This window comes from Lethenteron reissneri, chromosome 30 (assembly GCF_015708825.2).
Source record: "Lethenteron reissneri isolate LAM-NWPU_2019-01 chromosome 30, ASM1570882v1, whole genome shotgun sequence".
In the NCBI taxonomy this organism is placed as follows: Eukaryota; Metazoa; Chordata; class Hyperoartia; order Petromyzontiformes; family Petromyzontidae; genus Lethenteron; species Lethenteron reissneri.
Window position 1 is genome coordinate 10,910,778 of NC_083808.1, and position 11,922 is coordinate 10,922,699.

Here is an 11,922-nt window from a genome sequence, read left to right on the forward strand (position 1 = left end):
CACAAAAAGCAGTTCTAAAGAAATTCGTTTTCAATCTAGATTTCAAAGTGTACAGCTCCAGTGGCTTTCTAATATCGGAAGGAAGAGCGTTCCAGACGGCCGCAGAAGTGCATCTGAAAGCGCACAATGAAGTGACCGTCTTTGTTCCATGGCCATCCAAATGCTGCTGCAAGGATGACCGGAGTTCGCGTGATGGTTTATGCTCCTTGACGAGACCAGCAAAGTATTGTGGTTCATTTGTGGCCAGCACTTTGTGTCTAATAACTGCGACCTTATACTGGTAGGAACCTCCTGGTTACACCATCCCACAGGGGATTATTGTGTCCGTCTGTCGTGCAGGGAGGGGCTGGGTGGGGAGAGAGGGGCTGGGTGGGGAGGGGAGGGTGGGGAGGGGCTGGGTGGGGAGGGGCTGGGTGGGGAGGGGAGGGTGGGGAGGGGCTGGGTGGGGAGGGTGGGGAGGGGCTGGGTGGGGAGGGTGGGGAGGGGCTGGGTGGGGAGGGTGGGAAGGGGCTGGGTGAGGGGTGGGAGGGGTGGGGCTGGGTGGGACTGGGTGGGGAGGGGAGGGTGGGGAGGGGCTGGGTGGGGCTGGGTGGGGAGGGGAGGGTGGGGAGGGGCTGGGTGGGGGGTGGGAGGGGTGGGGCTGGGTGGGGAGGGAGGGGCTGGGTGGGGAGGGGGAGGGTGGGGAGGGGCTGGTTGGGGAGGGGCTGGGTGGGGAGGGGCTGGGTGGGGAGGGTGGGGAGGGGCTGGGTGAGGGGTGGGAGGGGTGGGGCTGGGTGGGACTGGGTGGGGAGGGGAGGGTGGGGAGGGGCTGGGTGGGGAGGGTGGGGCTGGGTGGGGAGGGTGGGGAGGGGCTGGGTGGGGGGTGGGAGGGGTGGGGCTGGGTGGGGAGGGGGGGGCTGGGTGGGGAGGGTGGGGCTGGGTGGGGAGGGGAGGGTGGGGAAGGGCTGGGTGGGGAGGGTGGGGAGGGGCTGGGTGGGGAGGGTGGGGAGGGGCTGGGTGGGGAGGAGCTGGGTGGGGGGTGGGAGGGGTGGGGCTGGGTGGGGAGGGGCTGGTCACCCCGTGGTGCCCTTATAAAACTCAACGTTTAACCTACTCACGCCGGCTTGTGCCCGCCCTCACAGTCGGGCATATTTGCCGAATACACCACGCCGCCGTTGACCCTGGCCATTGACCGAGCAACCCAACGTTCCTACCAGCTCCCTCCGCAGGAATGTGTTAACGTATTCGTTCGACAACCAGAAGCGCTGGACTAACATAGAGCCTCGATGTGAAAATGTATATGTACGGTGAAAATAAGTTCAATGTACATACATACATACACCCACTATTTTTTTTTATGGTACAGTATTTAGATGTCAGTAGCTAATCATAGCAGTATATGACCGAGCACTACAATGCTTTATTGTTCAGAATTCTCCTGAGAAATTAAAGGACACTTAATTGACGACGGATGACAGAATGGCAGACGTTGCAGATCTGGCTCAGTGAGCTGACTATAATTACATTCCCAGTGAACCAATAAATGCGTCATCGCTGGCAAATATAAACCTCGTTTTGATGACGACTCTTAAAATGTCCATTTAATTTGTCACTTGGAGCACTGCCTGGAAGTGTGTGCAATGCCCAAATGACAATTGCAAAAATTCTAAGAGTGCTGTTTGAAATTCAGAAAATGTAGGAACACAGTTGCACAAAGGCAATAAAACGTTTTTTTTTACCCGTTAGCTGACAATGCAGTTGTATGTCTGTATGGTGAACTTCTTTCGCAACGTACATACCCAACTGTGCCAATCGGAGGTGCAGTTGTGCACACGACGAAACAAAAGCTAAACTAATAGTACATTTATCACGCTGAAAACTGTGTAGAAAGAGTAAAGGATGAATCATGCCTATTTTCATTAAATGTTTGTTCCCAGTGGTCTGAGTGAATTCATCTGACATTCAAAAATAGTTTCACTTAATACATAAAGGCACAAACACATTTAGGCACGAACACTTTTCATTGAATGGGTTTTATTCATTTGTCACTTATAACCTCTATACTATTAATTATTGTATTACTTCATTAAGTTATTTGATATCACACTCATGAAAGAAACCTGTGGCCTTTCGTCTAAGCACATAGAGTGGCGACTTCACTTTACACAATGAGGCCTATTAAGAAGGGATATTGCCTAAAACATTGCCTATTATATATTTTTCCTTTTGAAGGCAATGCTATTAACAAATGTTTTGAGTTATTAGTGCTTGTGCACCACTGCCAACACAGTATCACCAAATAAATAATTTTATTTAGGTTGAATTTCCATTTCAATTGTGTAAGGATATTTAACAAAGTGGAAATTCACCCAGGATCACACCACAGAAAGGTTTGATTGTGAGTGCTTACCAAACATATTGATTACACTGTGTAATAGTTTTGATTCATATGTTGTTTTTTTCTGAGTTTATGTGAACGACAAAACACAAATTCGCCCATTTTCTCATTGAAAATAGGTACATTAAAAATATAATTTTCCTGGTCACAAAAAAAAGTTGTGGGGAATAATAGCCATATTTTATACTTTTTAGGCATAAGCAATTACGAAATAACACTTACTACTCAGGAACAAAAATTGTGTTACGTAGTGTGGATTTGAAGCTTTCGTGACTGCAAGGATTCATATTCTTAGGTTTTTTTCGGTAAAGTCACGTAGGTAAAACATCAAAATTAATAAAAATAAAATAATATAATAAAATAAAGATGTTTTACCTACGTGACTTTACCGAAAAAACCTAAGAATATAATTACGTAGTGTGATTCTCCCAATGATTGCTTTCTCTATTAAATGATTCAAATTATGAGTAGTTTATGCAATGATATTCATTTGTCTTTTGGAACTGTATTCTTAAGGCTTGAAGTGCGAGTCTGCTTTACCGTTCCAGTTCACCAAACAGTAACATTTCCAAAGACCCAATATCTGATAATAAAAAAGAGATCTGATTGGTGACACTGGTTACAGCGCTTGACTCATACTCAGGTCACGAGTTCAAATTTTGCACGATAAAATCACCACCACTTTGAGGGAACTCAAATGCGCTTTTTGTTGAATGGGTCAACTATACCTTGCCATAGGAACATGTAATATCACCCACTGACTCAAGGTCATCAACAAAAAACGATTTTAACTTTTTTTTATTTACCAGGTAAGGCACACTGAGCTAGATAGCTCTTTTTCAGAAGCGACCGAGCCGCAAATGATAGCTCAACAAAGTGGCTTATCACGTGGACTTGTATTGCAACCAAATATTCTAAAATGCACGCTTCTAAATGTGGAGGGAAACACCGGAGGACCAGGAGAAAAAATCCACGGGACCATGGGGAGAACATGCAAACTCGAAATATACAAGCGTCAGAAATATACAAGCGTCAGAGTCTGGATCCAACCCATAACCTCCTACATACCAGGCGATGGAGACAATATCTCGCCACCGTGACACCCCATCGCGGCCCTCCACGATCACCACCCCACAACATGAACATTTTATAACATTAAGCAATACTACATATCCCCATGATAAAGTATTCTAAGTGAAAGTTTGCACAAACAATGTAATATAAATAATCATATAAATAGAATAGTCACTGATGCAATTGTGCTAAGCCAAGTAAGAAACTTACCTAAGGGGTCGGGCTTTCCATTGACATCAGGGATGGTGAATACCCCCACGATAGCATGGCCCTCCTTCCGCAGGGACTTGTACACCTCCTGTCCGAACAGGCTCTGTCCAATCACAGCCACCTTCAGCTTGTTGGCATAATAAACCTGAAAAGACAGCAACAAAGGATGCAGGGCAAAATAATGGAATCATTGAATGGGAATACAGGCATATGGTATAATGAAACTCAAGGTGAAATTTAAAGTGGGTCCTGACTCTAACGTCAATGGAACTGCGCTGATCTAATTTAGCTTTACCACCACACTTATAATTGAGTGCAAGCCAGCAGCCTCATAATGCTTTGCCATGTTAGACCACTAGAAATTGTCATTATTACGTAATGTGATTTTTTTGGTTCTGATTATGATTTCCCTCCCCACCCCCAATTGCATCCCAATTGTGTTGTCAGCATCATGTTATTTGATTCAATTTCCCATTTGCTTTTCTCGCATACCAGTACAGCCCTTTATGTTAGAGAACAACCAATGGAAGTGGACATCACAGAGCTACATTTTCAAGTGACCTCTGATCCACGCAGCAGAGGGCAGCACTTTTTCACCCACTGCATATGACGGTCATGTTCATTGCATCACAGTCAGACCGATGTTTTAAATCTCAATGCTGGAATTTAGCCACATCAAATGCAGAACCAAAGTTAATGTTATGGGGTTTTTTGTGTGCAGTTATTGGTAACCATCAACCCATGACACTTGAGAACCCGGCTGAATTTACAGGCAGTGACTTGGATTCAAACCCAGGATCTCACCAATGCCAGCTCAGCACTCGTATCTCTGAGCCACCCAGCCACCAGTGGCGGCCCCTGCAAAATCTCTCAGGGGGGCAAATGTCTGGATGATTGATAAGGATAAGGTCCACCCATGCAATGGATAAATTAACAGCTTAAGCATGTAAAGGCAACTTCACTTCTTTAATATTAATGAAAAATAAAGTGACTCTTACAATACATCTTGTTTGTTTCTATACTCACTATTAAAACAAACCACTCAAGTTTATTTTATTAAAGATTCCACTCGGTGGCGATAAATTATATTGTTGGATGAAACGTGCATACGTATGATGACGTTAGCACGTATGATGACATAAGCACGTTAGGGCGAGCCCTCCCGGAAGCCATAGAGAATGCATTGGAGCGCCTCCCGGTCGAAAAAAAACATCTTTGAATGTAAGTCTATGGGGCCACTCGGGGCGATTCTCAGCCGGAGTGAAATCGCCCAAAAAGAGGCGGTACTCCACAGAACGTGACATGACGCTGATTGGACTATATCCAGAGGCTGCAGTGACGGCTAGCGTGACTCTGTGGTTCAATGACATTGGTGGTGCGTCGCCCAATCGCCCTGATGAAGAAACCGCCCCTGCCAGCCACCTTGCATGTAATTAGTATTCCATATCAATACGATACAGCACGTGTTAATTGTTAAGTCAAAGTGTCTCCCGGCTTCAACGGGATTGGGTTTACAGTCGTGAGCACTGTAAATATTGGAAATTCCACATTACTATGATGGGGGCCAGTCTCTCCATACAATAATCACCATTGAATTCCCAAGACACGGTAACCATTTTATTGCTCAATGCATGAACGTAGGCTTTGTTGAACACTCGACTGCGATTTCTATTTTATCCTTCTGGTTGTGAGTTGAATGATGTAACCAGTCATCATGCCAGAGGTAAGTCATTCCATAGCTCGAAAAGTAACACATTAAAATTCCCATATATCCACAAAAATGTTTTTTTGTAGTTGTAACAAGTGAAATTAAGGTTATTTCGTCATTAACATAACACTGAATTCTTAACAAACAAGCTGCTATGGCCAAAGATTTTATGCAGGGTCTACATTTTTCCAATCTGCACCTCCAATTAGCACGGTTGACGGCGTACGGTGCGAAAGAAGTTCAACATACAGTACATGCGAAATACTGCACAATACATGGTCTTTTATGATCTATACATTTTTCCATAATTTGAGTCTCACAAAGTCTTACCTCCCAGCTGGTGAGATTGTGGTTGCAGCACTCTCATTCGGAATATTCTAAGTTGAAATCTCAGTACTGACGAACCTTGTGGTCAGTCCGGTTTTACTGATGATTTTCACCGAGTCTTTTAAATATTGAAAGGTGCGTACATAAATGTGTGCCGGTGAATTTATTTTGAATCAGGAATAATATAAAAATGTATTGGTACAAGGTTATTTGTCTGTCTAGAAGATTATCCCAAAACCTCTTGTAATGTCCATATTCTTTTTAGATTTAAATTTTGCGCAATCAAAGTAAGATCTGTCCAATCAAAAAAATGATTCGTTATTAAGATGAAGTAGTAGTTTTGCTCTCCATCTCAAACGTGGAAACAAATAAATGTGCATCTTGATAACAAACAAAAAATAGCCGGGTGCTGCAGTAATAGAATCTGTGATGTTTGTCTTGCAATTGTAAGGCTGAAGGTTCAATTTCTCTGGGGTTAATAAAAATGAGAACCGTTTTGTGAGAATATTAACAGCAGTTTACTTAGGAATTTAGCAATTCCACCACCAGCTCAGGATTTATAAAAAGATGAGAGCACAGATCCACACTCAATTGAGCAGGAAATCATTTGCACTTTTTAAAACCTGACTTGGCAAAAATATATCGCTTCATATTGATTAACAGAGGGGTTATGGTAGTTTATAATGATCAAATATTCACCAATTTCACATGAGCAACCCAACCCCTTTAAAGCTCTCTAACGCCTGTATTCCTCTATATTATACCATATTTATTGCAAATGTATATTATACAACATCTAACGTCTGCATAATATCGTACGTAAAAGGTAAACATAAATATGCAGTGCATTACCCCTTGCAATGGCTCTCCTGAAAAATTCATATAGATCATTTATCGTAACGTTGTTCACCTGGTCAAATATCACTGCTCTCTCTCTTATTGTGCTCAATGTCTACGTACAAAATAATAAGTACATAGTAGTTACTTTCATACAAAAGTTTTTTTGCAAAGTCAGAACATTAGCATATAATTGGATCAATGGAGGTCAATAATTGACCAAGCACTTTGTTATATTTAGCCGGACGGAAGAATCTTAATTATACGGGATATGAAGCTCTATAAACTGACCACATTATAATCAATGCGTATAGACAGCTGATATATAATTTAGCCCGGATTTAATTATTGGACAGTTGGTGAATTACCATCATGGTCGTCATCAATGAATGCTGATGAGTGTTGAATGAATCGCCACAACACAGTGCAGCGTATTTCGCATGTCATTGCCAGCTTACGAGGCATGTGCCACGCGGTCGGTCCGCTGCATCGCAAGGGTTCGTTTTTAGAATTCTGTGCGCCGTTTTGGTGACAGTGATATATTAGACTGCGGTATATTTGCGGTTGAATAGTCTCACACACACACAAGCAGTCGCGCACAAACACACCAATAAAGACCTGCTGCATGAATATAAATTTGGCGTTTTAAAGCTATTCTATCTGTGTTGCCAGATCACTAGTTTTAACCTACAGTTTGTACCGTTTGTAAAGAAATCAGTAACATTTAATATATTTACAGATATATTTGTAACGATATAATTTGGTTTTGGTGATTTTATACAGGATTTTTTCATATACCGCGGATTTTTTTCCAATTAAATACCTTGTGATGGCAGAATAAGCCACCCTAAACAACGGATCATCGCAATCACTCTTGGCCAACGCACTGTAGGATGCCACCACATTCTCTCACAATACTGCAGTGTAATCACTCTCAGAATGACATGAACCCATATGACGTAAGTATCATGAATAAAACAGTGCTGTCATGCTCTTTGGTTTTTTCGGTAAAGTCACGTAGGTGAAAACAAAATAAAATAAAACAACTAAATTCAATCACGACGTTTCGGAAGCAACACAAGCATCCGTCATCAGGTGTGACTGCTCCAGCAAAATTACTTTAGCGTATGAAGAGAGCTATTTAGAGACACGTGTTTATATAGGGTACTAAGGGGGGGGGGGAGGAGCCAAGGGGTCGGGGGGGGGGTATGCGGCAGGCCGAGCTGTCACGACAAATAATAATAACAGTACAGTACAGTAGTGTATATGCCACGTGACTGTGTCATGGCTCATTTAGTAGAGTATACTCGGTGTTCTGAAGAGTGTGAGTTAAAATCCCGATCAGGTTCAAACCTGCCCTCCAGGATGGGTAAAATAAGCATTAGTTCGCGAACAATCACATAGTTTTGTCAGCGGTGCTTGTTTGTTTAGTTTGTATTATTATTAATATAATCGTTCAGGAAAATTTCATCTCACAATCATTGAGGAATCACAGATGAGTGGGAATGCAGCCAGGCAGTGAGCCGGTGCCAACAAGTGTCCAAGCTCTGCAGTCCTCAATAGAGTAAGATGTTTCCAGCAAATTAATGACTATGGAAACTGGAGCAACCGTAGAAAACATATGCCTGAGTGGAGCCAATACTCTATCTCAGGGGTCGGGAACCTTTTTGACTGGGAGAGCCATAAAAGCCAAATCTTTCTAAATATATTTCATTGACAGCCATATAGTATTTTTAACGTATAATAAATTAAATATGTCTTACTTTAAATGCGACTTCTGGTCACGGGACCCGTGACCCGTGAAATTTTATCTTCAAAACTAATTTCTGTTTACTTTATAATGACACAGTATTATTAAGCAATATCACAAGTATTTTAAAATCATTCCAAACTGATTTTATTTTTTTTTCAACTCAACATTTTCTGGGAGCCCATATGCCGTCACCGGAAGAGCCATATATGGCTCGCGAGCCATAGGTTCCCGACCGCTGGTCTAGCTCATACAGAAGGGAGGAATGATTAATTCTTCTTTGGTTCTTTCGGTAAAGTCACGTATAAAGAAAAAATAATAAATTAAATAATAGCATACGACGTTTCGATTGCAACACAAGCAATCATCATCAGGTATAATGAAATAGCGACATAAAATATAACCAGAAAAAAATTATAGACAGACATATAAGCAGACAGATATCACCAAGATACACAGAGCGGGCAACACAGGTACAGAGAGGGGTGATCGTGTGTTGCCCGCTCTGTGTATCTTGGTGATATCTGTCTGCTTATATGTCTGTCTATAATTATTTCTGGTTATATTTTATGTCGCTATTTCATTATACCTGATGATGATTGCTTGTGTTGCAATCGAAACGTCGTATGCTATTATTTAATTTATTATTTTTTCTTTATACGTGACTTTACCGAAAGAACCAAAGAATAATTCCTGCAGTCAAGAAAGCTCCAAAGTTAGGAATGATTAATCCACACTTTACAGTGCATTATGCTGGCGAGCCAGGGACCGGCACCACGACACACACGGGATGGGAGTTTCACAACATTCGTGCGTTCCACCAACCCTCCTCGCCTCCGCAGCTGTCATAGGAATATGGAGTTTCCACCACTGGCTTAGATGACTGCCAATGAAGATGCATTTGACAACTGAAAATGAACATACTTTGGCTCCAGAATTTTCTTAATGGGGATTCACTTGTATTTCAAAGGACTCATGATGGGCAGTGAAGTACAAAAATCCTTGACACTGCATTTGACATTTACCAAAGAGGGCTTTAGATGACACAAAAAAGCAGAGCTCATAAGATTGGAAATTACATCCTTATTAGAATCACATCATTTTACAAATGCTAAGTGCGCTGGAGGTTACAGTTAGTTGTGTGGCGAGTGTAGGAAACCCTCGCATCGGCTTGCATCTTGCGTAGCAGCCTAGCTACGCGTGGCTGTGTTCACAGGCTCGGTGTGTCCGTGTGGGTGGCGATTGTGCTGTCCGTGGTGACACTGCCTGGCGGTGGCGGTGACGAATGCACGCAGAGAGCCACACGCGGGGCATTCGCCCACAAGACCCACGCAGTCCACCCCTACCGTACATACCCGAAGCGATGCGCATCTTTTAAATAATCACTTCCACAATTTCACGGGGAGAGGGAGGGGTGGAATTATACTGGTAGGAACGAAGTGGACCAGACCACCAATAGATTAATGTGTCCGTCCGTCCGTCCGTTCGTCCGTGGGAGGGGTGGTGTTGAGGGTGGTGTTGGAAATGAAAGACTACGAGTCTTTACATCTCACAGCGTTTCTTGTCAAAACAAACACTTTTAATTAACGTTACACTAGAATACAGTATTTTTTTCTTTAACTCCTCTATACCCAGTCGATATCTCTGTACCGGTACTAAGTATTATTCCTACCAGCCCACCCCGCAGGGTCCTGTTTTGCGTGACTAGCAGAGGTATTGTGGTAAATGTCACACTTCCACATGTCAATACGTATGTAGTCTCAGATGTTTGCTTGTGATACGTGTCCCCGTTTAATATTATCATTCACCGAAACATGATTGGGTTGTAGCTCGTTACGCTGTAGGGAAATAACAATGCGATTAATTTACACAGCAGGAAAGCCTCGGTGCTTCTCCAAGAGACATTTTCTCAGGAGGACCCTCATTTGTATTAAGTCCTCAGCACATGCGATGACAAACACCAGGTGTTCCAGGTGAGGACACGGGTCTATTAAACCGCACAGTTTATATATTGTTGGAATTGTACACTACGTCTACACGGCATATGTATGCATCGTATAATACGGGACATATACACCACCAAATACGTGCTATTAAATTGTTTATATGTGTATATCGACAGCATACATGAATACACAAGTGTTTATAATTGCCTACAATTGTAACAGTATTGTAGACTGTTTGTGACGTCTTGACCATGAATACATACTGTTAACAAGCTGCATTCCTATTAGTTGTATTCTATGTATGCGGGGTTTCAGTACATCACATTTTAATGCCACTTATTTACACAATCAGAACTTGCCAACAATTTTTTTAAATATATCAACTGCGATCCCACACGATTAAAATCAAATACCGTACACTTCTACAAGTATTGTAACAGCAACAAACCAAACAGTGAGCGAGCCTACCCAAACACAGCAGTACATTTAACAATGTATTAAATGCATCCGGTCAGTGTATTATGTAATGGTATACCGCAGCTGCGGCAGCGACATGCATCCGTTTTACACATGGGGGGGGGGGGGGAGTTAAATTAAGCCAAAAGGGGGAGAATTGCCAGTGGCTCACGACTACAAACTTAGTACGGAGTTTCTCTCTCGAGAGTCACAACTATTATGCAATCAGGAATGCCACGTACATTTCAGTGCACATGTTCACAGTGCAGTACAACAAGTTCAAGGCAAGTCACAAAGTGTCCCCTACATCTCACCAACCCACCCACCCACCGATATGGCCAACCGAACGACAGGCACGGACGACGCCCGTCTACGATGATTGCACGGCGCCAGTGACGGAAATTCCACATTCCCATGGCGGGGCCAGTCTATCCAGCGGACGATAACAATGTCACCGTAACGTCAGATTTCATGGTTACATATATACCGCGTACAACTGCTGCATGCGCTGTCACTCTAGCATGCACATGCCCCCCCAAAAAACCGCATGCGACGTACACGTGTTGTATTATACACACAGATACAGTGCGCTCGATTCGAATTACCCAACACCACACACATAGGACTGAAGGTACATTTGCGAACTGTGTACAACGGAGCATAAGGACACACGCACGCACACAGACACACACGAACGAGACGCGCATGTCACACACACACACACCGCACATACGCAGGTGCGTCAGTGACCACATGAGCCGCGTCCATACAGAAGAAACGCGCGTCAACTCACTCTGCCGGCTGACAATCTCCGCACGAAGGTGTGAGCGGCCAACATTGTCAGTCAGCCCTCCTGCACTCGAAAACCCTCAAATGTCCCTCGTCCGGAGAAATGACAAAGCTCCCTTCGCCTCTTCTCTCCCGTCTCCGGCGTGTGCGCAAGAGCTAAACGGCACCGTCGCCTTATATATATGTGTGTGAGCGTGTGTGTGTGTGCGGCAGTGTTAGCAAAGGCTTTAGTGGGAGGGGAGGAGGAGGAGGAGGTGGTGGTGTGTGGATGGAGGGGAGGAGGTGGTGGAGGCTGGAGGGCTGACGCAACGCGAGCCGGGCTGATGCGAGACAAACCGTGGGCTCCCTCCCCTCCCTTCCTCCCTCCCTCTCCTCTCCCGTGTGGTTCTCTCTTTCTCTGCCCCGGTCAGCACTCAGCAGTGACTCACATCCACCGCTGCTGCTGGGC

General features: G+C 43.8%; 1 protein-coding gene across 1 annotated transcript in view; it reads right to left on the reverse strand.

Annotated features, from left to right (window-relative positions):
* The window catches only part of LOC133349522 (mitochondrial 10-formyltetrahydrofolate dehydrogenase-like), a 46,837-nt gene extending 35,132 nt beyond the window's left edge, over positions 1–11,705 (reverse strand). The window contains exons 1-2 of the mRNA XM_061563056.1: positions 11,479–11,705; positions 3,662–3,806 (exon numbers count right to left, since the gene is read on the reverse strand). Of these exons, the coding sequence (XP_061419040.1) occupies positions 3,662–3,806; positions 11,479–11,523 (190 nt within the window). The 5' untranslated portion in view covers positions 11,524–11,705. The remainder of the gene's footprint in view (positions 1–3,661; positions 3,807–11,478) is intronic.
* Between the last annotated feature and the right edge of the window lie 217 nt (positions 11,706–11,922).